Below are 26,747 nucleotides of genomic sequence, written 5' to 3'. Positions count from 1 at the left end.
TTCAAAGTGCAAACAGAGAACCTTGAAAACACACATTCAGCAAGGTCTTCGTGGTATACAGCAGTCACCTCTTGAGCACAGGTTTAGGCTGGAGGATGGGCGGTGACAGCTTCTCGTAACTTTTGTGTGTGGTATATACGTTAATCACTTCATGCCGGGTCATCCATGTTGATTCTGCTGGGCCGGGTAATTTATCATTTCTTTCTGTTTTCAAAATTCCTCAAAAATTCATAACTTCATTACTGGGCGTTTACACCCACACAAATGACTGTCTGGTGGCTCCTCTAATCTGACAGACAACATCTGTTGATGCCTGAGTATTTCAGCCAGGTTTTCCACCTTGTAAAAAGAGCCCAGATTGTGTGGTGTTATGTAATTTTCTTCTGTTCCCAAAACTGCTTAATAGGGGCCAGATTAGCCTGCAGCGGTATTGTATTGCTCATCGCTGGAAGCTTTTGTCCCCGGTGGTAATCCGCTCGCTCTGAATGCCACAAATAGTGGTATAATCTTTCAAAACAATGACGGATTTCCTCTGCTATTGACAACAGAAAAATGTTGGAAATTCCCAGCAGTTTGGTCTTTTGTTTTGAGTACAGTGTTTGTTCCAGCTCTTTTGTCCGGTTTCAGGCAGCCTGGCATTATAAAGAAAATGAACCCGAAACCAGGTCCCCCGGCAGCAAGTAGTTAATAGAAAAAGGAAATTTTCAGCTGTCTGCTGCCTGTACCGAACTCGAATCATTGCAAAGTATATCTTGCTTTAGAACAGCACCAAATGATCCCCTGGCTAGGTTTTTCATTCCATGCAAACATCGCAATAAATAGCAGCTTAGCGTTGGTGCTGTACTAGCTGGACTGCCGACACCTCACCTTCTGTTAGAATAGAATAATTTGGTTATCAATATCCTCCATTGTCAACCGTAGGCCCACTGTTTCTCCAAGAAGTCGGAGACAGAAGAAGTGGACGTCGCCAGCTGGGTTTGTAAGACGATGGGGCTCCGGAAGTCAGGAATGCGCAAGTCAGTCAACTCGGCGCACTAGGCCTTCCGTCGTTCACAGAATCATCCAAGGACTGGTGGGAGCATCCCATTAGTCAGCCCCCAGGACCCCCTGTACATGCATCAGTGGTGTAGTTGAGTCTGGATCTGAGACGGAGGCCAGAACAAAGAAAACAAGATTTTTTTTTTCAAATCCTTTGGTTTTTTCTCTCTTTGGCTTCATCTTGAGAGCAGTGATTAGCCTCATGTGTTTACTGTCCAACTAAAGAAACATTCATCAAACCTTGGTTTCACATTAGACTTTGGATATTTCTGTAGCAAGACATGGAACTGCGCTAATTATAAACTTGAGAATTTCAATTAAGGGGAATATGTGCATAAAATTGAAGCCTGAGGCGAAAGTCAGAGACAAAAACCGATGTTTGGAAAAGCAACCCAAAGTAGGAATGAATTCTTTAAATCATCACAGATTTGAGTTTAAACTTGAGACCTAGCTCCAGCCTGAGTCCAACACATGGACGGCTTCTGACATTGGTTTTTCTGTACCACTGTGCTTTTGGGTGGACACCTTAGGATTGGGAAACAGGACAGCTTGAATCTGAGTCAAAGATCAAGTCCCTAATCTTGTAATTTTAATGTAATTTTTAATGCACCCCGGGGTTAAGGCAGCAGGAATCTGGTGCGCCAGTGAAAGCCAGCCTTCAGTGTTTGTGAACAGAAGCACGAGCAAGGATTTCAGATTAGTGCTGCCCATCATTCAGTCACTGCCAGTCGGAACCTGAATTGACCGGAAATGGCATCCAAAGATTGGGGATCTGAGATTTCCTATGTCCCTTGCACCAGTGATCAAGGCTGAGTGCATGTTTTCTTCCCATATTTAAAATTTGACTGCAGAGAATGGGAGTATAAAATGTTTCCTGTTGTATCACAGAATGGGAATACAACGTTGTGTCCAAGTTCTATTTTACCATACGTCCACTTGTTGTGCAGTCTTCTCAAAATTTGGCTTCAAACCAGAGCCAAGTTTTTGTAAAAAAAAAAAGAAAAAAAAGAAGGAATTTCAGCAGATATTTTTTGGCCTTGCATGTTTGTATAATATTTTTTAATTAACTTTGCCATCGAAAAGGAGGACGCATGTTTCTGCTTCAAGACCCGGGGTTTGCATCAGTGGAGTTTTGTAGCTTGCTGAATATTTATGAGCAAGAGGCCTCATTGCTGACCAGGATTTGAAGCCAGTGGAAAGGGGAGCATGAGCTTTGATGCATCGGCTTCTGTGAGTCGCCCTGTTAAGTGTGCAAATGCATGAGCAGTTGCACACCAAGCAAAAAAGTTGTCACAAAACACTACATGTATTCTTGGTCTTGTTTCGGTAGACACAGCATTGCACAGTTCAGTACATTTCCTTCGTGCATGCAAAGCACATGCTGTTGAGGTGAGTGAGAGGACATGGTGAGCAAGGGGAGTATTTTCGGGTGGCCGATGGTGCATGACCTTCGCCCCAGCTGACAAGGGAGGGTTCACTTTCCCAACTATCGCCCCCTACTCCACCCGACATTAAGCACCTATCACAGTGCCTTCATCGGGCACTTGGAGGGTAGAACCGGGGGACGTAATAATACAGATAATGTTGGAATCCTACAAGCAGCATGTCAGCAGAGTGCGCTGATGTCAGTGGCAAAATGCGCTCTAATATAGATGCCAATGGCAGAAATCTCTACTGATGAGCTAGGGATTGCAGTGACAGGCTTTAAATCAAGCCTGACTTTGGGCACAATTTTGATGCTAGTCATTCCACAACTCCCTGGAATTGGCCTGTACTATTCTCAGCTTACATTTCTGATGGGAAGAGAAGGTGTGACCCACAGGTTGGCTTTCCAATCGTGATCCTGGAAAAAAGATTTGATGGGAAAGGAATTTGACTTGCACTGATGAAAGGAGAATAGTCAGGTTTGGTGCAAAAAACAGGTGTCAGTGAGCTGTGTTATTTTAATTTACTTGTCTCTGCCCAGTTGAGCAGTTCTCTGGACTTTGTAAAGCCACACAGCCATAGAATTCCGCATGTACTTGGGGGGGAGATTTGCAGAATGTTCGTGAATTTTAATTGATGAAAACGGTGTTGTTTTCATAACTTCCACTTTGTTTCGCACAAGTATGCTGGAAGTACATAGGTAACTGAACAAAAATTGTTTGAATCTATGTGCAAAATAAGTGCAGTGAAATGCACATTTGTTTCTCAAGATAAAGGGAAAAACCGTGTATATGTGGAAAGATTAATTTTGAAACAAGGAGAGGAAGACATCGGGAACTACATGTAGAAAAATATAGAAGCAGCTTGTATAGATGGTTTAAGTTATACGGCATATATATATGTTACAGTAAATGTGGAATATAATTACATTAATAACACAAATGTACGTGATACACTGTTGCTTTTTTAATGGAACTTTGTTCTCTTTATTTCAGTGGAAATATATATATTTCTGTGAATGTATGAAGTCTGTGATATTTACACGTAGAAGTGCTTCCTCAAATTGATGTATGTGATACCAAAAGTGATGCATTTAGTATTGGAAAGTTGTTCAGCTTCGTAGTTTAGCTGAGACCGGTGTTGAATTGGAAGCAGTTTGCTACCCCCGATGCTCCTAGATTGTTTTCAATTGGCCAGAAAGTTCCGTGGGACTTTGCAGGATTGCGGAAGGTAGTTTCCGCAGCCTGGTTGCTGTTACTTGACTAGATGGCTCTTGGCAGTTGAGGTATGAAGTCTGGGCTCCTGCAGTTTAATGGATTTTGGAGGATGTAGGATTGTAGGAGTTGGGGTTAAGCTGTGTCTGATGTGTAGGCTACTATTGAGGACTCGGCATCTTCCGCTTACCGACAATAACCTTGGTACCATACCGATAGATCTTCAGCTAGAAAAAAAACACAGGAAATCATCTCAAGTGGTATGGCATCCAGGGTATAACTGGGTACAAGATGCCGCTGAAGTCTTTTCAGTTGTAGCCTTGATTTTGTAAAGTATCAAAGCAATCATTTCAGACGCTGGTGTCTGGGGTTGCCCTCCTTTTGTAATTCTGTGTGCAGTGCACCACGTCATGACAATGCGTTAATCTAAAGTAACATGGTTTGTTCCCCCCCCCGCCTGTTTGTTCGGTTTATTTATAAATAAACATGTACATGTGCATGTTGGACCAGATTGACGAGTTATGTCTTGTAAATAATTCACGTATGTGCCATCAATATTGCTGTGCTATTAATTTTTAATTCTTTTTGTCTGTTGCAGCTTATAAACACCCCCCCGTTAATATTCCCAAATTGTACATATATGTAATTGTGGCAAACGCTTTGTTTCAGTAGAATACCACTATAATAGAGAGAAAAACGCTTGCTGTTCACTCGTGAGGTTTTAGCATTGTTGACGTTGCTAGCATTGTGACTCGGCTAAGGTTCTTGGCCATGTGTTGCATACAGGTTGGTGGATTCAGTAGCGTGCTATGAACAGAGATGATGCAAACAATTGCAGACAGCCAGTGTTCATGTCAAAGCCAGATGGCTGTGTTGGTGGACCATGTCTGCGGAGGTCGCTGGTTCGAATCCCACTGCAGTTATCTTTGTTCTATTCAGTAGTTAGGAAAATACTTGGGAAAACATGACAAATATCTGTATACCTTTCATGTATGTGCACATATTATCTTGTTTCCGTTTGGGATTAGGTATGTGCATACCTGGGAAACCAAGGTTTTGCCCAACTGTGGGAATGTTGTGTAAGCTGGTTTCCTAGTTGATTCAGTGTTATCACAGTTAAAAAGGAAGGGTTGGAGCAAGTGTAGAAGTGAATGATTTCACCTTCCTGGTTCACATGTGCAGTTACCGTACCACTTGCTGTTAGTCATGACTTATCAGGGAGATCACCGGATTATCCCCCTCAACATTGTCAGTGGCCTTTCTGATTTTCACCGTAAGGGACAGGTGCACACCGAGTCCACAATTGGCACATTTTATAGTGATATTCTACTGTATTATGATTCACTCGTACCCTGGACCATCCTTAGTATTTGTTGTTTATTTGCGTCAGTTTAGGGAGTGCAGATTTTGTGTATTTATGATGATGTATGTTTTTACATAGAGCAATAATGTAACTTGGAGAATTGTGCACAAGCCAAATTCTCACCTGAAGTGTATGGTAACATGTTTTCATCAAACAGTCCAGCAGGAATACCCTGGCATGGATTTCTATTGATTGAAACACTGAATCATGTTTGAAATCTGCTGCCATTGCTGCTTATATTTTCAAAGGAAAACATGAAGACATTCTGCTCCCCCGTGGTATGCATAGGTTTAGCTGTGTTCAAGGCGAGAGAGAAGACATGACAAGTATTTGAAGTCAAATTAAGGTGGAAGATTTATTTTTTGCCATATCCATGTACATGAAATAACTCGCACATATTGGTATTTGGTATCTTGTCAAAACACTATGCCTGACTCAGCAATCTTGGTGAAAATAGAAGGAAATGAGGAATCTCGTGTTTTAAAGAATACGGTGGCATCTTGAAAGTCGTTCACATTCTTTTTTAAAAATTTGGAATTTGTGTCTGGGGGATTAACTCGAGTCACAAGTCGGTCCAAAAGCAGTGCGTCAGTCGATGGCTCAACAGGTGAAATAGACCATTCACACCACTGGAACACTTGCCTAATTTTTTTCAAAACAGAAATATCATTCTCGGATAAATTTATAAGCTTAGAAAAAATGAGCATGGGAACCAGTGGCATCTAATGTGCACTTCATGACAATTTGGCTGGTAACCGAATTTCATTTATTGAAGTTCTACACTACTCGGTGTTCTGTGCCTATTTGACCGGCACACCAAAACATGCCGCTGCTTAAAAAGGACGGTGTAATATTGAATGTGGCATAAAACCAACTCCAAGGAAATGTATTTAGGGAACCTCAGAGAAAACATTATTTTAATCTGCATAGTAGTAAGTGAAAAATAGTCACATGGCAAATAAAGTACCACAAAATATATTCATGGTGTAAACTTTGTGTTCATGTGTAGCTGAGTCATTCTATATGAAGGTGTTACTTTTCACTAAACACAGAATTACCGTCCAAAATGTTCACTGCCCTAAACTGTTCAAGTCTCCCAAAATCCAATGCCCTCTTTGTTGGACTTTGATGAGTTAAGGATAAAACTCCAGTATCTTATGCTTGTGGGACTTATGATGTAAGTTTTCAATTTGAAGAAGGCACCTTGAGGGTGCTACACTTTGTTGGATATTTCGGCAGATTCAAATAATGTCCCAGCAAAATATGCCTGGAGATACAAGGTGAAAGATGACAAGTTTAAAGAACACTCCTTTAAATATTCAATCCGGTTAGGCACTGCTCTGAGGAAAACCAATTGTTTGAAATCTGCTGTGATAAGACAGGACATCACTTAGGATTTCACTTGATACATTATGTACAACAAAACGGCTTCAACTGACAGATAATTCATGCACAGCATATGTATATGGAGAGTGAACTCAAAGTAATGTTTAGGCAGAAAAAGAGAGCTTTATTTTGTTCAATGTGTACCAAATTGCAGAAAGAAATCTTTTGAGTGCCTCTCAATTCATGCTAAAATCTTGACAGTCTTGCAGTTTCGGATCTCCCAACACTGAGTACCCGTATGTGGACCTACCACTTTGGATCCAAAGTGAGGCTACACTTGCAAGGGCCAATTCAAATGCAAAAGCGGTCTCTTTCTTGGTCCAACTGTGCAAAGGGTCCACTGAGCTTCAACGTTTAGTCTCTGTGCACTTCTCATGGACCCTAAATTGAAGGGAGGAGATATGGATTTCCATTAAAATTTATGACACTAATCATTTGCTTGATGAAACACTGCAGATATTGCACAAGATAATGATTTTTATACTTCAAGTACTGCCCTGGGACCCGGGTTTAGCACCAGTTGCCTTGAAACTCAACCTACTCCCTTCGCTGGAACTTCTCCGGACACCTCCAAGCCCTGCTGGGGAATGTGGTAAACCACTCTTTGGTGTAGTATCTACTTCTTTGCTGCCTTCTTGTGCCCTGTTGGACAGAGGACTTTGCTTTGGGGATGGGGGTTTGAGGCGGGGTGTGCTACCCGAACGAGGAATGCGCGAGGCACCTTGAGAGGAACGTGGAGCACTGTCCCCCTCTGTGCCTCTCCTGGCTGGCGATAGAGTACCGCGGAGTGCAGATGGGGGCCTGGGGCGACCAGCTTCTCTCAGGATGCCGTCCAGATCCTTGGTGCCTCCAACTTTTCCGAGGACGCGGGGCCCTTTCCTCGATTTTCCATCGACTTGCTCCTTGCCAATCTTACTGCCCGTGGTGCTCTCCAGTGTTGATTTCGGCACTTTTGCACTTGACTTCGTAGCCAACTTTCCACCACTATCCAAAGTAGAATTGGCTTCAGTTCTGCCAGGGTCAGGTGCCGTCCCCTTGTCTGCCCGAGGCTCTGTCTCATCCGTGTCCTTGATAACATCTTCATACTCATCCTTGGCACTTTTGGGCGCTGGCTTGGGTCTCTCAAACACCTTCAGCCCCTGCTTCTGGTGGTCCTCCTTCATTTGCTTCACGGCTTCGATTTCCTCAGCTAGTCGGTCTCGCTCATCCGCACACTGCTGCACCAGGGCATCCACTGACTTGAAGAAGTCCCTGCCAAAAGTTGAAAGTGCTTCCTGGCCGGATGAAGGCGACTCTCTGTCGACGGTCAGCATCTCCACCACTGTTTCAAGCTGCGGGAGGGTCAAAGAGCAAGTTCTTGTTGTTGTAAGCTGAATAAATGACTTAAGGCTGCTTCATCGTACAGGAAAACGTAAAAAAGAAGCAAATTTGACATCACAATAGATTTGCAGCAAAAATTTGATATTTGCTCAACTTTTGCTGATTCGCAGCGTGAATATTTGATCTGACATCACAGATTCACATTAATTGACCTCATCCGTAAAAACTGTACAAGGAGTGAATTGGAGGGTGCCATCTGCATATAAAAGGACCACCTTGGCACTCTTTGGAGCAAGTTGCTGACCATCAATGTAGTAGTGTTTCTACAGCGAAGTATGGGGCAGTCACAAACAGTGAACACTGAAATGATTTGGATTTTGTAGGATGTAACGGTGTAAGGATCACGGAGTGGAAAGCTGGAAGACCAAATTCTTTGAAAACCAACACACTCGGGTAGCAACCAAGCAAAAAAACGATTCCCCCAGGCTGGAACTGACCCACAGCTATCACAGGTGGATGACGAGGAAAAGACCAACATGCCAAAGGGTAAAAATCAAACTCTCCGCATGACTGGCGAGTGAAAAGGTACAGCGTTTTACTACCTCACTGGCCTCAGCTTTGAACGTTGTCAGGAAGTCTTTCAATGCCTCCTCCGACGTGGTGGATGTCAGGGTTGAATAGGCCTCAAGAATCCCTGGGAAAAATACGGAGTTGAAACTTAAAAAACAGAAATAGGTTTGGAAAGACAAGTATGATTTTACTCCACAATAACCAACACTACTTCTCCCTCAAACACCTCCAACATGAATAACATCAATACATAAAAACTCCTTTTTACTTGGAGAATGATCTCGACTGATAATTTCACGAGAGAGGAACAACATCAGTCAGCAGAGTTCCGCGACAGTCAAAAGTTTGGATCTCATTCTGCTCAAGAGTTTGTTGAACCAAAAATTACTTTGGAAAATTCAGAAAGTTTTCATCTTGCAGAAAAGTTGAAACTCAACAGAATATAAAAATGAGCTCTTCTGTTTCTTCCCAGTTTCTTGCCAGTTTTGTGCACGCACGTTAATACATCCAAAATCACAGGGCAGAGATGAAATGGGACTGGGCACTTGAAATGTAAAGTTTCTCACTTTTCAGAGGTTGGCACAGAAGTGTGTGGGTGTTCTGCTCAAACTCTGTGTAGGCCTCTCTGTGAGTTAGAAAACAGAGACCTTCAATGAGTAGCCATTCTCTTTACTAACAATGCTAAACCTTCCTGATATCAGCAAACTTTGGAGACGGTGCATTAATTGGCATGGCTGTACTTAGCATATCTGCTGAGCGAATTAAAGTTAAATCCTGAAATGAATTACTGGGTTCAAATGTGAGACCTGGTTTGTGACAAATGTACTGTGGACAACTTGCCCCAAATTAAGAAAATTGCCCGCGGTTAGAAATTGCTGCAATCAGAATGTTCAGAAAACAGAGTGGTATCAATCAAACAACCAATGTGTTGGCCACACCCTACCTGACAGCTGTGAACAAGGACTCCATGTACTTGCTCTGCACATCGTAAACTTTCTGATGAAAGTGCAGCTCACTTACGCATGCCTTGGCCTACAAGCATGCATAGTATAACACATAACCAGGCCGAGCAATATTTCAAGCAATCAGAAAGGAAGAAAAATAAGAAAAAGAAGGTTGCTAGGCGGTAAAAACATTGCCAACAATTTCATGTCCTCCACCATGCACAATGATACACACCTAAAACATCAGAAATAAGGGGAATTCTAAGCTGCGTAGTGATTTGTAACCTATTTTCCAGTCCACCGTGGCCAATATGTGAGCTTCAAATTAAAACTGGAAATTAGCTCATCCAAACAAGTGACATGCCTCTGTAAATTGTTTGAGGATCTGCACGTCCTCTAAAATATACAGAGAGCAAAATGTCTGGTTACTACAATAATAAACAACAAAATCAAAAAATGGATCAGACATATATTTGAATTGTTGCTTTGCTCCTTGTCGAGCAGCAAACAAATAAAACCTTCCAAAATAAAGCACATGCAATTTGTTTTCTATTTGAAAACAATTTTCATTTTCACATACTAATCACAACTCACCTTCTTCTTCACAAAGTCAAAAAAAGGGGAAACTACATGAACACTACACCCAAATAATCTTGGACATTACAGCGATATGACACAGAATGAGAAACCAAATCAATGATGAAATCAAAAGACCCACGATGCAAGAGATCAAAACGGAAAAAGCTCTCTAAACTCACAAAGCGTACAGAACAGATGATGCTGAAGATGAATAGCAAATGAATGCTGACAAAGTCACCAAATGAAACGACAAAAGAGAGAGAGAAACAAAGTTGGCATTGTACATTTCTCGGCAGAAGTGTCCTCAAGCACAGTGTGCATAAATGCATGAAGATGCCAGTGAGGATGATAGAGCTTCTCACCTCAAGTTTGGCTACATTTCGTGAGTAGTTACAGGCCTTCAGTAAGGCGTCCACACACGCTCGGCCCTGGAGTTTGAAAACAGCATAAATGAAATGCCAACAATTTAATGCACCGATAAGCCTCAGTTGCCAGCACAACAGGTCCCTTTAAATTGGTTCAGAGGTTTTCTAGGCTATTTTTGATTCTTGAATTCAGCTGAAGCTCTGACTTCACCCCTTGTCCCTCAAATTCTCTAAAGTCCTTGAAGGCTCAACCAATGAAATAATTCGATCTTTGGTTACACATGATAATTTTCCTGGGACAAAAACTCCTGTTGCATTGAGCAGGGATCATTAAAAGTCAAGGACCTGAACTCAGGCCATTAAAACCAGAAGCCAAGATAGGAATGATTAGCCCAGATATTTAGGAATGACCATTTATCGGTTCTTCGTATATCAACTGCAGACCACATTGGTTGACGAAGTAAATTGCAATAAGCCGACATAATTATTTGAAACTCCATTGCCCATTTAACCATGTTGCCACAGAGGATGTGTTAACAATTCACGCAAATTGTACACACTGACATGGCTGATGGCTTCAAACATCATTTGTACCTCAACTCATCTCCAACAGACATTAACCCTCCTTCTGTTTCAACCGTCAAAAACAGTCAAAAATGCCTTCCAATTGATTTCCCCCAGTACAGAGACACGTACGGGAAATTGGACTGATTTTGACTGATATGACAACTGTGTCCAAGAATGCATCTTAGCATAGGAGGGTTAACATACTACTTTCCCACCTGTCTTGCATACTCACAAAGTCTGAGAGGTATATGGAGGGGGAGGGTTGTGCATTAAACTCCAACCTGGCTGCTCTGCATAGTTTGTTGTGGCAAATTATGGCTTCATGAGTGCGGCCCTCAGAATGTTGAAAAATATGAGGTCGTGGACTTACGGTGAGAAATATCGTACAAAATATCATACAATTATCTTGCTCCTCTCCTTGTACCTTGAACTCCTGAACGCTCCACCAAAAACTGACCTGGGAGATGATGAGACTGGATTGGCATTTGATGGCAGTTTTGGAGTCTTTGTTTTCAATGGCGCTTCTAAAAGCAAAAGCCACAATTTTCAACCCAACAATACCGTGAACAAGTGGTTCAAATTGAGTCAAGGCAGTTGTCTGCAAGTTTTGGCCTCAGCTGACAGTAACATGTATATGCCTTTGCAAGTTACTAGCTACGGCTGCAGCCACTCTCTATACAAGGGTATGTTACTGTGAGCCATAGCCAAGACTTTCAGACGCAGCCAAATGGCACACCTGTTGCTGTTTGCTCTTGGGGAAGCTCGGCAAGGCCGACATGACTGAGTCCAGGCTTAGCTCAGCGCTCACTGGCTTGATAACGAGAGGCTGTAGAAGAGAACAGCAATTGGACTTTTATGTGCACAGCAAACATCAGTCTGTTTTAAAGTTCCGGCTCCTGAACTGACTAATCTAAGCTGACACAATTACAAGGGTGGAAAGTCTAGGCTGAACCCAGGCATGAAGTGAAATCCACATCTGAGTCTATTTTTTCTATTTGTGTTAAAAATGAAACTGAACTTTAGATTCTGCAGTCTCAATAGCTGAAAGTCAAACGGCAACTTTACTACAGCCCTGGTTCTATTTTAATCTTGATTGATTTCTGGTTTGTATTTGCCGGTCCAGAAAACATCAGTAACCAGGTTCTTTTTAGCTTCTGAAGTTCATTAAAAAAGTAAAAATTTAAAGACTTATTTGAAAAAATAATTAGGTTACTTAACAAGAAATGCCTGGTTACAACTCTTACCCAGGGAGCTGATGGGACAAGAATGGATACGGATAGCAGGTCACTGCAACTCTCGGCAACTGACTTTTCGCACTGGGCCAGGAGGCCGGACATCCTCTGATTGACGGCCAACGGGAGGTGGTGATTAGCGGTCTTGAACCCCAGCCGATGGTCATGTGACCACGTGGCTTTCAGTGATTGGTGGAGGGCCTGTAAATGCCTGTGTAGGCTGAAGAGCTTGGATTCCAACTTGGCCTGTGGACAACACCAAATTTGGCGGGAAAAATATTAAGAGACTGATGAACTCGTGAAGGTCACCAGCTTCTTTCTGTTGCATTGGTTCACGGCTTGTGTTGACATGTGGCAAATGTAGAGGGAAGTGAACGACTGCGTTCACTAAACGCCACCCATCATATTCTGGTTTTTGGGGCTGAGAAAGGAAAAAACATAAATTGCGTCCCGACAACACAGCTGAAAATTTCCCTCCACTGTTATAAATATCTCAGGGGCATAGCCAAATCCCAGTGGGTAGTGGCCTACAGGGTCTACGGTCCTACATATACATTACAGCTGTACTTTTGTTAACCAGTGGCTCATAAATCTCTGGCTGACTGTCAGTACAAAAGTAAAAGAAGATTCACTATGTGTTGAAATCTAACATAGCCTTCAAAACACTACCACCAAATACTAAGCAAAGAAAAGACCCTCTTCAAAAGTAACTGGGCTCAGGTAGATTTTGCGGTAAAATCTGACAGCAAACGGGGGTGATGTTTCTGCAATCGTTGGCCATCCGTACGAATAGCAGGCAATATGACAGTGGCCAATTTGCTTTTTTTTTAAAACTTACAATTTGCTTCAGACTGAGGTGTTCCAGCTTGCCACTGCAAATGTCGAGAAGCGTCACGCCATCCTCTTCAGCTGCCGGTTTGAGGAAGGACCCCATGTACAGGATGGGACGGGCCAGTCGGTCAGGATTATTTGCCTGGTGCAAAGTTTTGAAAAAAAAAAAAGATTTATAACAATGGCTCTCTGAACGCTAAGTCTAAGACACTTGGGCCAATGCCACATGCTCGGTGAAAATATGTGGTAGAGGGCACAAATGCAGAAAACAAGGATATTGTAATAGTAACATTCAATATTAATATAGCACATCACACTATCAAGAGGGCTCTGAATGTGCTCCACATTTATATGATGTCTCCTCATCAGGGCAACAAATGGTCCTAAAAGCATCTCAGCTCTTTGGGAGGATACAGCTCAATTCCTCCATTTCAGATACAAACAGCTGAACAAACACTCTAAACTCTGCCCTCACAGGAACCCATTTACACCCCTGAGCGGAGAGAGGCAACCTGGGATAAAGTGACTTGCCTGAGGACATTAAAAAATTGGATGCTGCCTAGCTCTCTCAGAGATTTCAATACCTCAACATTTTTGAAGAGTCTGAGTCTGGCGCCCTCTGCTGTCTCAATCAGACCAGTCAGCTGGGACCTTTGAACGGGTACACTGGGGCCTTTAACCTCACTTGCCACCAACTCCCTGTAGAAAGGAATGCCAAAATTAACATGTTTGGCATATGTGGCATCTATCTGCCATGGGCGAGACCAAGACAGGGTGCAATTTTCCTAGCAATGAAGGTTCCTTTGGTGGGAACTGCACTCCAACGGTCCACAAATGAATATGAAATGCACGTGTTACGGTGGCGTGGCTACCAACAAAATCAATACCTCCAAGTTTAAGAGGAATTAAGGCCATTATGGCCATTATTAAGGCCATTATGCTACTGCCGTGCCGAACTCAAATAATTAAACGCACGGCATTTAGAACGATTGGGCTTGGCAAATTGAATTCGGCACGGCAAGCCCTTTAGTTTGATAAGAATATGCCATGCTATCGTCACTCCAAACGGCAGTGCATGACACTGCTCTATTTAAGTTTGGCATTTAGTGAAACTGCCAGGCTATTGCCTAGACTTGACTCCAGTCAGGATTCTTTGTGACATCTGTGTCTATGCTTTGGACACCAAGGCTATGCACCATTACTTGCTTCGTGCCCTCTTGTGTCCACTTATTTCCGTGAGTTGAGAAATCCTGACTTGACGAATCTGCCAACCGTTTGTACACAGCGAATGAGCTCACATACCAAAAATGGTACCAGCCAATCAAATTGCTGGACTTACAGTATGTGTACATCGTTCATACCTGCATTATAATGAACGAGTCTATGAGTCTATTTTGATTGGTGGAAATTCTGTGTACATTGTGGAAGATGATGTCGTTCATATGCAATTATAAATAACTACGTATCACAGATTGGGGATCTGATTGATTTATCTATCAAGTCAGACTTACTGACTGGTGACACAATGTACCATCTGTGACGTTAATGCAAAATTGCCACACTCATTTGAATTAAGTTCGTCACGGCATCTGGTCTTGGCCTAAGTCGACTGTACCTGAGCTGGTCTGCAATGGTTTGCAGGCAATTCTCGACATGGAGTAAGACTTCAGTCCGAGAACTCAGGGCGTTGGAATATAGCAAAACCTAACGACATAACAAAAGAGAAACACACACCGAATGGAAACTGGTTCAGGTGTGTGTGGAATTCGTGGCAACTCATATGTGCCCAACCGGTGAACTATGACATGGCTCCCACTGAAGGGAAGGGGGGTGAACACTTTTTAAAACTTGTATCTCCTGTGAATTAAGCACGGAGAACTTTCGTGATGGAATTCAAATCGTACATAAGACACAGATTGCCATGTTGACGCCTTACCCTTTCAAATTGCCCCATGTAATAAAATTTCCGTCTTTTGGACCCACATGAAAGATTCTGATAATCACTAACACTAATCATCTAGGACCATTGTTAGCAAAGATGACCCTTTCTCATTTTGGGGGCAATAGAAATAACTTTGAACAATGTACATCACTGTTGAAAGTAGGTACAATGAAGTATGCAGTGCCCAAGCCAGCCCTGCACTAAGGAAACAATTTCTATTGTTAGGAGATTCCAGACCGAGTTAGTAGGGACCAAAAAATTGCCCCCATTAAGAATTTGTCCCCACACAAAAGCATGGATCAACCTGTGTGCAGTTTCCACACCTACAAGTAAATGTACGGTGTCAGAAGGTGCACATGTCTCATTCTGTGTTTTACGAAGATTTTCAATATTCGTGCCACAAAAGTAACATTTTCTGAAATGCTTGATCAGGGACTGGTGACTATGAGTACATACTTGACGTTCTAGCTGAATGACCTGCGATTTCAAAAGATGGACTCTTCTCTCATCAAAACACTCCACTGGTCCCTCATCCACAAGCTGCTTGTAAAGACTCCTGTGGGTACCAGGGATTAGTAAAAATTGTCAATTGAGGGAAAAGTTAAACATTACTGGATTTACCAGTAACTGAATTTGTGAAGGAAGCTATTTTTAAAAATGAAATCCAGTCCTGTCCCGTTTAAATACAGTCCTGCAATAGTGTCTGACACCAACTTTTAACTGTTCATATTTGACAATGCATACTAACAGAGGTCCAGTCACTTTTGCACAATGTCACAGCTCTCTGCCATAACTTCAAACTCTTGTTAGAAAATAAAATGGTCATTAATGTTTATGAAAAGCAAGATAAGAACACTGATTTTGAGTATGTACAGCAAACTAAAAATGTTACCTTGTTTCTTCCAATTCCTTTTTAAGTTTCACGTTTTCAGCTCTCAAGTCCTGAAAAGAAGATACATGTAAGTGGCTTTAAAACCAGCAAACAAAGATTCAATTCCTATTACACATCAAGCCTGCTCATTATCTAAAGCTTTCTTTTGCCACATTCAAATGAGAGGTATTCACATGATAACGAACTTAATTTACATCTTGCATCATCCACCAAGTCATTCAGACTGAACTGGGAGGTTAGTTGAACAGGCTACATACATGTACATGAATGTTGTCACAGAGTGGTACAGGTTTGAGTTACGATCATTTTGCCGACAACTGTTTGATATTTCCTGTTATCCATGGCAACTTTTGTACACAGGTTACCAGGAAAAATCGACATTAAATTTTACATCCATCATCTGATCAAATGAACACATATACATGTACCAGTGGGCTGTGCATGTAGCTTGAGTAACTCTAGCCGTAATTATTAACATGGGTAATTTGCCAGTCATGACTTCACAGACTGGCCTTACTACAGTACATGGCAGTAGAAACCATGCATGTGCCCCTGAACCATAGAACTAACGTTAAGTTTTCTACAAAAAACCCAGCACTATTGACTCAAGTAATGTAATTCAGGTGCCAGTAACTTGCATGGCATACTGGTATATCTTGGGTGGCGCCTTAAAAACAGTCCTTTGGATACGCTAACATCACTTGACACCGATGTAAAAATCATGGAGCTATGAGATTGCACTGAAAATGTCCAAGTACTTTGCAAGTTATGCTTGAATACTTTTCCAGCTAAATGTGACTCTTTTATGCTCGTAGGCCTAGGCCTAACATCTGTGACTCACTGTATAGTCACAAGGTGGAGTCAGAGGCTATTCTTTGTTATTTTAGTTTAATTACAACTCTTGTGCACGTGTTTTCTATGGAACACAAATACGCACGGGTTCAATGTGTACATGTACACGGTTAGTTGGCAGCACAAAATGACACAGGCTCTTTTGTGGGGTCATGCTATTTAGTATCAACAAGTGTCATTGAGCGTCAACAAAGCGTCAACAAGTTATTCAAGCACATTTATGATGTAATTTCTTTTAGTTTACAATTTTAATAAGGCTCCTACATACATGTATCCTATTCAATGTTTCATGGCTATCTGAAATGATATTGGAGTGTTGAAATTTGAGTAACAAAGTTAGGCCTGCTCATGCTTGACATGACACCATCTTGTTTTCGCGTGGACGGCAGAGTAATGGAAGATGGTGGCCTCCATACAACGGGAAAAATTTTTGTTATTGTGCGAGAATTTGGAAGCAAATACAATAAAACCACTTTTAAGTCTAAGGCTGTATTTTCAAGTTATTGACGCTACTTGTATGTGTTGACGCTTGTTAACACTAAATAACATGACTGCTTTTGTGCAGTCCTCTTCACTGCAGTTGGTTTACAGCACAATTAATGAATTATGCACATGAAACAGTGAAGCACAGTTGTTGGACAGCACAAAAGTGCAATCTGATATTCCAGTGAGGGACTGTTGGTGCAGTGCACAACACAACACAGCTGTGCATATTGTGCGGCTTAGTAACTGACCCAAAGATAGAGTGACCGTATCATATCTCCATGGCTGTACGTACTGTACATGCATGTCAGCCCTCAGAAGGTGATAACATTTGTCCTAACACATACGCAACAAGTAAAATTTCACAGGGGAAATCGAACATTTACTCTGAAAATAAAGATTTTCAGGCTAGTTTCGTAGGGTTTGTGCACTCCCAGGACTGTGGGGTTCGACGTCCGCCGCGTTCTGATCCACCAGCGCAGCACGCGTCACGGACATCAAACCCCACATTTCTGTGGGTGGGATTTGTTCACAGGGTGTCAAGTGATACTACAGAGGGCAGGGTCATGTGTGAATATATCCCCTAGAACCACTGGCTACAATGTCGTGTCGGGTCACAGTGACTCTGGGAAGAAGGCGAAAAAGTCCAAATCAAGTCTACAATGTCAAAAGAGTTCTTTTGAGAATGAAGCAACACAAAATGAATGGAGATGGTCGAAAAATTTAAGTCCAAACCGAGTGGTCGTTGACTCCTACAAAAGTAGGCTACCTCCATGCTGCATGAAACACTTTCTTCCCGGCGGGGTAAGTTTTCACTTTTGTAAGTTTTATTCACTTTAAGATATGTAGGTCCCACAGTTTTTAATCACAAGTCTAAAAGTAAAGTACTGTAGGCCTACATGTATTTTGGAAAATTTTTTCATACATCATGTACATGTCACATACTGCCTACAACATACCTTTATTTCTCGTTCAGCTTGAGCAACACTGGCCTTTTCCGGCTGACCCATTTAAATATGTTTAGTAAAATTTCATTTAATTTTGCGGCATCTAAGCTTGACGCCAGCCCCCGGCACCTTCACGTGTTTTCGTATCAGCATAGACCTAGAGGAGAAAATGGTATCAGTCAATTAATTTGGTCAAGCACGTACAGTACATGTATGTACATATGTACCCATCATCAGGCAGCGCGAAGTTGGGGAATTTAACGATTATAGCGCCCTCACTTGTCTGGAGGTCCCCGGCCACGTACATGTGATGGACATCCCCGACCCCTAGGTTGGTAGGGGTGACTGGTGCAGCGCCCAATTCAAGGAAAATTCTCCTCTAGGCCGAGGTGCTTGAAAATTCTTTCGAAAAGAGGGGTTTGTGTGGGCCAAGAAATTGTGGGATTGTGAAAGTATGGCCCAGGGTCATGTCTGTAGATTCAGCTCAGGGGCACCCATCTGGGGCAAAGCAGACAAAAAGGTGAGGGGTGTCATTTGAAAAATGGCTGCTGAGAAGTCATGTCTGGAAATACAGATGGGCCTTTCTCTGGAAAAAAGGTCTTATTGTAGTCTTGAGAGGATACTAAATCAATCATCTTAGTAACAATTGTACATTATGCACAGAGAAAAAAAAGAGACGGCCGATTTATTCTGGGATGACCCAAGAAGGCTTACACAGGCCCGGGCTTATTTCCATTGGGGTCACGTCCTTTGAGTTTGGAGAAATTTACACACATACAGAACATACAAAACACGAAAAACTAGTATGTTGCCAATCTATTTAAGCATTACTAATTACATTAACATTTAAATTAATCTCCACGCAGTTAAAAAATCAAACCATTAAATTCATTACAAAACATTTATTGATGTCACTCACCCCCTTCCCGTTAATTAAGAATCAGTCGTATTAATTAAAAACACTGCACTTCTGCGCACAGTTTGCACCCGCGTTTGGCGAACTATGGCTTGCCGTGGAAACAAAAACCACAAAATAAGTTACAGAGTGGTGACAAATCAGTCGCAAATATTAAATCCCTATGTTTTTAATACTTCTGCTCTGTACGGACTGAAAAAATGCCAAACATCAGTCATTGAATATAAAGTCAGTTCTGAGGTAACACTTGTTGCAAACTGAGGGAGAACGTTTTGCAAACTGTTACACAATGGCGATCTGTGTTAGTAAACAAACAGGGCCTTCACCTTTTATGTGATTATTAGTTTATTTGTTTGGTTTTAAATCATCACCACCACACAGGCGCCACCAAATTTCCTGGGAAGGAATAGTGACCAACGGCAGCAAACAAACTGTTAACAGCGGAGGGGCCGACAGTTTGGTGATTCTCATCAATGCCCGGAGGAACAATCATTGTAATGTGAAAACGTCCTCCGTGGTTCCTGTCGGGGGCAGATCTGAAGCCATTACTTTTTACCTTAGCTTACGAATAGCGTGTTGCGACCATCGTTGCGATTATTCTGACATCTGGTTCGTAAGTGACTTTGTCAAAAAGGCCGACGCGCCACGATTTGCAGGCTCCCATTTTTGGACGATCGCTGAAGTTGCGCGTTAACTTCCAGTTCCATGGTTCCATGTAAATGGCGATCAATGCATGTAACTCTGTGTGCAGTGCATGTGCAGTGGGCGTGGTTTAAACTAAAGTGATTTCACACTTACGAACCGCACGCGTGCGTTCAGTTTAAGGACCCCCCTGCGTGAGTCTGGCTGGTCCACTCCATACAGCAACCAGAACCAGAGAAAGAGTTCTTCAGGCCCTATCAGCACCTAGGTTCCGTCGGCCATATGTACTTTGTCACAGGAACCCGCGCCAAACTTCAAAGCTGCTGTGATGAACGCCGCAGCCTTGTATTTTACGCTGCTGATCCTAAGCTGTAATATTGTGGACCAGCTGGTTTGAAGCTTTTCCAAAATCACAAATTCAAAGAGGGACGCACACCGTGATTTCGTCGTAAGCCCTCAACTTTTCTTGAGCCCCCGAATATTTTTGTATGCCCTATGTAGGCACAGTACCATCGTCAATTCGGCCGCACTAAGTGTAATCCTGACGGTAAAAACAAAATGCTAATGCCAGAATTCTAGGTTCATATAAAATCACTAGCGATTGGCTTTAGCATTCGTTGGCTACATTTTCAGAGAAAATGATGACTAATCATAAAACGTTAAGCATGCAAAAAATGTAATATTCAACGCAAATTAAGAAAGTAAAGAGTTAAAAAGTTGTTTCACTACAGAGGATGACTTAATACTCAAGGCTGGCACGAACCGGTAATACTTGGTTTGTAGATTTTCTCAATTTCTCACCCCAATATTCCGGACTGATTTGCCAAAACAAATGGTCAAATAGTTACCGCTGATGAACGACTGTTATATGAAAAATGTTTGCCCCAGTTTCTTTAAAAATAAAATGTAAGGCCTGCAAATGCAAGGTATTCACAGCCTTGGCCCTGAACTTTCGGCCGCAAGTCTACGACAGTGTTTTCGATATCACTAAAAATATCATTGACATTGCACTCTTGACTCACAGCAATGACTGAAGTGTGGAATTGGTTGATTAAAAGTTTCCCTTTTTTGCATCTAGCAATGTGTGACATCTAACGTACTGTAAAAAGGTAAAGCTATGTTAAAGCCTGCAACCTAAAATGTAATGCGCGAATGCCTTGATACGAAGCGACCACGTGCACGTTTTACAGGACGTTGTTATTTGCGTGCAGCTGTCGATACAGTTGGTCGTGATACGCCCTTATGATATAAATAACGAACAAAATATATAGCTACGTCTTGGAAGAAAGACTAATTAAATTTGAGCTTTTTAGACCGCAACCTACTAATATATATATATATATATATATTCTCTACTCCGTGTCCTTTCCCGGCGTGGTCGAGGCAATATGAAACTTAAATGACAATGTCTGAATTTTTTCAATATTAGTTTTGGCAGAAACCCCGCCGCGCAATCCTTAAACGTGAAGTCGAGATTTCGCTGCTGACGTCATCAATTCATGCGCACCAGTTTCGCGTTGTGACGGCCACGGACAAGTTTAGACGTGAAGAGGAGTTGTTCCACGTACGTATTATGTTATGTCGTTTATAACATTACTCTAGCATTCGTGTAAAAAATACGAACTGACAGAGATTTGGCTGACAGTTCAAGTGCAGTAGGTTGTTAGCATGTGGAAAAGAAAGTGAGAAAAAGTACAGAAATCATGCTTGATCACTCTTCCACAAGCGTACTACGCACCTCGTACGTGAACGTATGTGTCACTTTACGAGGACGGGCGCACACGCGACTTCTGGCGAAACTCTCTATCGACACTACAAATACAGATAGTCACTGTAGACCTTGTATCATTTGATATCGCGTATCGTGATATTCACCAGCCACATATTTGAGCTTTTAAACTTCGCCACCTTTGCGGCTCTTCCCCGGATACTGGCAGCGTGCATCACAACAGTGGGGTAGTTAGCCTTCTTCGCCAAGAGCTCGTAGAACTTGGGTCCCCACGGGAAAATGTTGGTGTCCAGTGGCTGGACGTTGACGTGCACGGGCTTGTCCTCATGAAGAAGGTAGTTCATCACACTCTGATCTGCCACAAGCTTTTTGGCTTTGTCATTATTTCGCATTTCTTGAATCCAAGCCTTGACGAACTGGATCGTCACTTTGGTTGGTTTGAAATACGCAAAACCAGCACAATAATGTGCTCTTTCGGATCGAATTGGATAAGGCGATCTTGGGTCAATCATAGACATGTCGAAGTCTCCTTTGAAGTACGGAAATGGATCCCGGAACCAAAATGTGTCGGCATCAGTGAATAAAACCTCATAGCCTCGCTCCAGTAAGGCCAGGAAGTATTCTTGGCGTTTGTTGAAGAGCGCGTAGTACTGGCGACGTTGAGTTCGAAGTATTTCCTTGCTAGTGGTTTCTCCCAAGTTTGTTAACACCACGCGCACTGCTGGGTCACCCTCAGCTCTCTTGCTAAGATACTGGTAACATTTCTTGTCCTCGGCTACGATAGTGGTGTTCACGCAGACTCCTGTTCTTTTGATGCTCTCCAGCATGTTGAGAGTCATGTCCATGAAGCCAAGGTTTGTCGTGGTCAACATGACGACACCAGGCCTCATCTTGACGTCCGCTAGACTGCAGTTGGACAGGGAACCGTGCGTTTGGTTCACGCTTCTGCCAATGGTGTTTGACGCTACTTCACCGGCACCGCTTCCTTGGCACTCGCAAGTATCAGAAATTCGCTGACGTTTAGGAGGAACACTGGGATTCTGGTACGAATCTGCAAAACAACGCGAGATCAGAAGTATCAAGGAAATCAATGGGTTTGTAAGCTTAAGACCGGTTAATGCAGGTAATGGAGTCTCTAAATTAAACAGGTCTGGTGCATTAGACTCGAAAAAGCTTACCTTCTTGTGAATTTCAGCACTATCGTCGCAGCTTTAAGTTGCAAGAAGATTTTATAAAAGCAAGTTTAGGACCTATATAATCATGGTTATAAAGGTCATGTCTATGACCAACGGATTTGGCAACGTCCATGCATAGAGGTACATCAATAAATGCCGGTCGTAGCCGAAGTAACTTGTACGATGTATACATGTACATTGGGCTATTTTCTGGAGCGAATAAAACGAACTCAAGCATGGGCACATGGACGTTGTGGGGAATAGCAATAAAAAAAGAGACAACAGAAAATAAAAAGGACACAAACAGAGAAATAATAAAGGGAGTGAAGCGTGTGAAAATTACCAATGCGCTTGAAAATACCTAGAGCCCCCTTCTCCCATGAATGGTTTATCAGTTTGCTGTTGATGAGTGTTGCCCCCTCCCCTGGATGGGGGAATATCTGGGGATAGAAGAGCGGTGCTGTTCACTGCAGAATCTCATCAACAAAGTTGGGCATACTTACTAATGAGGAAAGTGATGAAAGCAAGCGACTGCATGAAGAACAAAATCTTAAAGATGTTGTCTGCGGCAGCCATATTTGCCATCTGTTATCGGAATCATTGAAAAAAAAAAGAGTAAAATGTAAACGTAGTCCGTGGCGTGTAAATCCGTGCAGATTGGTCTAAGCGTCAATGTGTCTCCTTTGACGCCGTAAATCACATAAATTCACGCTTTCAATTTTTATGAAAATTTGTTAGATTTAAAACAATAATTATCTAGCCGAGTAGTTAAAACTAAATAAAGACTGCTACTGACGTCAAAAGCACGAGATGAAGTTCTTCATATCAGACTTCAAACTGGAAACGAAAGTCGTCGGGAGCATCCAATGGAAGCCTGTTTTGATGACGTCAGAGTACGGCTCTGCAATTATACGACTGTTTCATTATTTCGCGGCGAACACGTCACGCCAGCGTGCGTGAGCGCTGTGTTTGCTCGCACTTCGGGAATAAATATGTGCTTGACTGGTCTTAAACGTCCGTTTGCGTTTAAGACCGCTCAAGAGAATAGACGCGACTAAGCAGCAGGCGAGGTCATTATCAGCGCTAGCGTTCCAGCCAAGCACATATTTATTCCCATTTATAAATAGGCCTAAATTTTCATTCAGAGAGTCAAAAGAAGTCAACATGCGATTGATTTCCAACGATTTTTTTCTATAATTTTACTGTCATTTTCTGAACTTATCACCTCTCAGCGGGCATTATCAAATGGTAATACACAGTCAAGTTGCACGTTGTTGAATGGGGAGACTGTCGGAGGCATTTACGAATATCAATTAAAAGAGGTCGGACAGTGACAGCGACTTGAAAGTGCTTTTCTATCGGCAATGTTGATCAACACTGGATTGTAGGATAAAGTTGAACCATCTCAATGAGTAAGGTCCTAATGAATTTCAGGCAGATGGCCGTGACTTGCCGACGGAGAATGACTTACTTACTTACTTTACCCATTTTTTCTCTGTTCGTGTGCTATAAAACCCCGCAAGGTCAAGAAACTCTGGGGGAACGAGAGCCGTATTGTGACATCATCAAATCGCTAGAATTGTTTGCCGCCTTCATGGACACATATTTTTTTTAACCTGAACATTCTTGCGGTGGAACTGAACTCCTCGAATGACGATTTTTTTAATATAAATGCAAAGAGAAACTGCCACGTTGGTCATGATATAGGTAACAATGACGAAATCCCTGTTCCAAAATAACCATTTTACGTCAAAGCAATGTAAATGATGTTTAATTTATAACCAGTTTGCAGGGACAAATTTTCCAGTAGGTACAGTGTGTGCCCAGAGCCAAACAAAATTAAGAACCTACAGAAATACAACAGTTGTGTTGCAAAATACATAGTTTTGTATGTTTTTAGTTTTGTATGCTATAACCTTTCAAAGTAACTAGTACATGCATGTTCATAACCAACAGTGGACATCGGCATCAGCATGACAAACAATGTACAAAGCTCCAGCGCCTGAAGATGCTATACATATCACATGAAGCTGGTGCCTTCGGTGAAGTAGGGCCGATAGCTAGGACCTACAAACTACAAAGAGAACTTATTCTGGCCCTGTAGGTTGGAATTGCAGCCATTCGCGAGTGCCTGCAAACACGAACACCAGCGACCTGTCTGTGTATACTGGGGAATCCTTGCCAAAGACTGAAAAAGCAGGTATAACGATGGACTTTGTTCTGAAGATATAGACCTATATACGGTAACTACAGACTGAAATTTGGACTCTTTGAAGTGGGCCAAGTGCTTATAGTCCTTTGTTAAAGACATAAAACAGGGACATCGCAGACTGGCAGCGAGTCAAACAGAGACCGGATTTCAGTTGGGTTCAGAATTCATGGCTGCGTGAATTCGCGAGATCGGTAGGATGACGCTGAGCTAAGAAAGCTCATAAAATTCGTTCGATCGAAAGCTTAACTTTTGCTTTCCAAAAGGTGCAGAAAACGCTCTGGAGGAGGAAAAGTGGCCATCTGCTTTCCTGCTTTCATAATAGTTGAAAAGCAGATTTCATGTTTTTGTAACATGCAATTTTGACTTTTCTTCTTTTCTGCCACCTTAAAGGCAAAACGAACATTGTTTGGTAATGCATCTTTCTATTTTCTGCTTCACAAAAAGCAGATGTTACTTTTTCTTCGTTCGCTGGCGACCGAAAAGTGGCCATCTGCTTCTCTCCTTTCGAACTTGCAGAAAGGAGGATTGAACATTTTGGCAACAACCTTGAAAACGAGGACAAGTAAAGCTGCTTTTGCAGTAGTAGAAAAGCAGAAAAATAGAAAATACATTACAATAAAATGTTCATTTTGCTTTTGAGGTAGCAGAAAAGTAGAAAAGTCGAATATTGCATGTTACAAAAACATAAAATCAGTTTTTCTTCTATTCTGATAGCAGAAAAGCAGATGGCCACTTTTCGTCCTCCATAAAACGCTCCATGGCTTTAACACAACATGAAATCCCAGTGATGAAGAAAATTAACAAAAAGACTCTAAAACAATGCATGTGATTCATCTCATCACCTCTATGAAGGCACTGCACAAATGGGCCGAGTACGTGAGATTGCAGCGATTTCCATTGTTCAGGCAACATTGTATTAAACTCACATGTGGACGTGCGTACGTGGCGATAGCTGCAGCGACTAGATTGGTCGATGTGATGCCGTTGCGTATTCTCTTTCTACAGTCGCAGGTGTTGCTTACCGGCAATCGATGGCTGGCCCTCAGGACAAGAGAAGAGGAACAATTCATAAAGCGTGAGAAAATAACAGGAACTATCAAAATATCTATAAATAAAAACGTCTCATGTTCGTGTTGAGGTAAATCGCAAATTCAACTGAAGGTGAACTCTCTTTAAACTTTGGCTACTGTTTAGTATCAATAGTAGAGAGGTCTAGGTAACAAAAATACGTCGTGGGTAATACACAAAACGTGGCACGAGTGCGTCACCTAATTAGCATTACAGCACATCGTCATGGAGACGAAACGTCTCTACCGTTTGGACTCGATTAGTTAATACTGGTATATGGGGGGTTATGTGTGCATCAGTCTTTGGGGCGAGCAGGTTAGCGTTGCAGTTCTTTCCTCGCTTTGCACCAATGAGTCCCTGGGCTCGAGTCCCGGATTGGCCCAGGCTTAAAGTTTTTCTCCGGGTATACCGGTTTCCTCCTGCCTCTAAACCTGGACTGTGCCCTCCTTCCTCCGTGAAGTGATGCATTATCAAGAAACGTATACATGTACACTGTTAAAAATTGTGTTGTACTACAATGCGTTTTCTGTGAAATGTATCAGTAATTAACAGAGAATCTTTGTAACGGACGCACTTCGTGACTGTACAGTGATTTTTTGTGTAACGACAGAACCCCGTAAAAAGCTTTGTAAATGTACAATTTTCCTCTGTAACACGAATTAACATAAATTTGCATATTGACTTTGGTGCGCAAAACCACTTTCATAAAGCTGATTTCGCCATTTTTTCTGGTGTTTCCTGTTAATGTAAGTAACAGGTAATTTTTTGTTGAGAAAGAATCTTATTCTGAGTCATCTTGTCTGCCAATAAATAATAACTGCTAAAACAAATATGTTTTTAGCCTGCAATCCTGCCAACTGTGACTAAAGTCGAAAGAAAAAGCGATGCACATATCAGCAAGCTGCGTGCCATTATGGATCAGTCTAGTAGCAACTGTGATCATCATGCTGCATCGGTCAGGTAAGAAAATGTGTTGTTAACACATGAAATAAAAACCAAACTTGCCAATGTCATTACCAACGCAGATCCTCCTTCAACCTTGTAAGCAGCCTCCT

At 42.1% G+C, this 26,747-nt stretch overlaps 3 protein-coding genes across 3 annotated transcripts in view; 1 reads left to right on the top strand and 2 right to left on the bottom strand.

Moving 5' to 3' along the window:
* LOC110982925 (dual specificity mitogen-activated protein kinase kinase 1-like) overlaps positions 1 to 6,018 on the top strand; it is a 36,096-nt gene extending 30,078 nt beyond the window's left edge. The window contains exon 11 of the mRNA XM_022241724.2: positions 922 to 6,018. Within this exon, the coding sequence (XP_022097416.1) occupies positions 922 to 1,038 (117 nt within the window). The 3' untranslated portion in view covers positions 1,039 to 6,018. The remainder of the gene's footprint in view (positions 1 to 921) is intronic.
* On the bottom strand, positions 5,370 to 25,665 carry LOC110982924 (uncharacterized). Its single transcript, XM_087137345.1, has 14 exons — positions 25,551 to 25,665; positions 17,963 to 18,107; positions 15,669 to 15,718; positions 15,233 to 15,332; positions 14,450 to 14,538; positions 13,419 to 13,533; positions 12,842 to 12,976; positions 12,016 to 12,249; positions 11,508 to 11,597; positions 10,202 to 10,267; positions 9,260 to 9,348; positions 8,883 to 8,941; positions 8,349 to 8,440; positions 5,370 to 7,757 (listed from the first exon to the last, which is right to left on the bottom strand). The coding sequence occupies exons 2-14, from the start codon at positions 18,011 to 18,013 to the stop codon at positions 6,912 to 6,914; spliced, it is 2,016 nt and encodes a 671-aa protein (XP_086993471.1). The 5' UTR covers positions 18,014 to 18,107; positions 25,551 to 25,665; the 3' UTR covers positions 5,370 to 6,911.
* On the bottom strand, positions 18,619 to 26,701 carry LOC110982928 (uncharacterized). The gene is made up of 3 exons (XM_087137346.1): positions 25,467 to 26,701; positions 22,916 to 22,997; positions 18,619 to 22,288 (listed from the first exon to the last, which is right to left on the bottom strand). Exons 1-3 carry the CDS (start codon positions 25,692 to 25,694, stop codon positions 21,354 to 21,356), a joined length of 1,245 nt encoding a protein of 414 aa, XP_086993472.1. The 5' UTR covers positions 25,695 to 26,701; the 3' UTR covers positions 18,619 to 21,353.
* Positions 26,702 to 26,747: the final 46 nt, after the last annotated feature.

The sequence above is a fragment of the Acanthaster planci genome, linkage group LG05, assembly GCF_054643075.1.
Source record: "Acanthaster planci isolate LZ-2023a linkage group LG05, COTS_SCS, whole genome shotgun sequence".
In the NCBI taxonomy this organism is placed as follows: domain Eukaryota; kingdom Metazoa; phylum Echinodermata; class Asteroidea; order Valvatida; family Acanthasteridae; genus Acanthaster; species Acanthaster planci.
The sequence above is the reverse complement of the archived record's forward strand: the minus strand, read 5'-3'. Positions and strand labels throughout refer to the sequence as shown.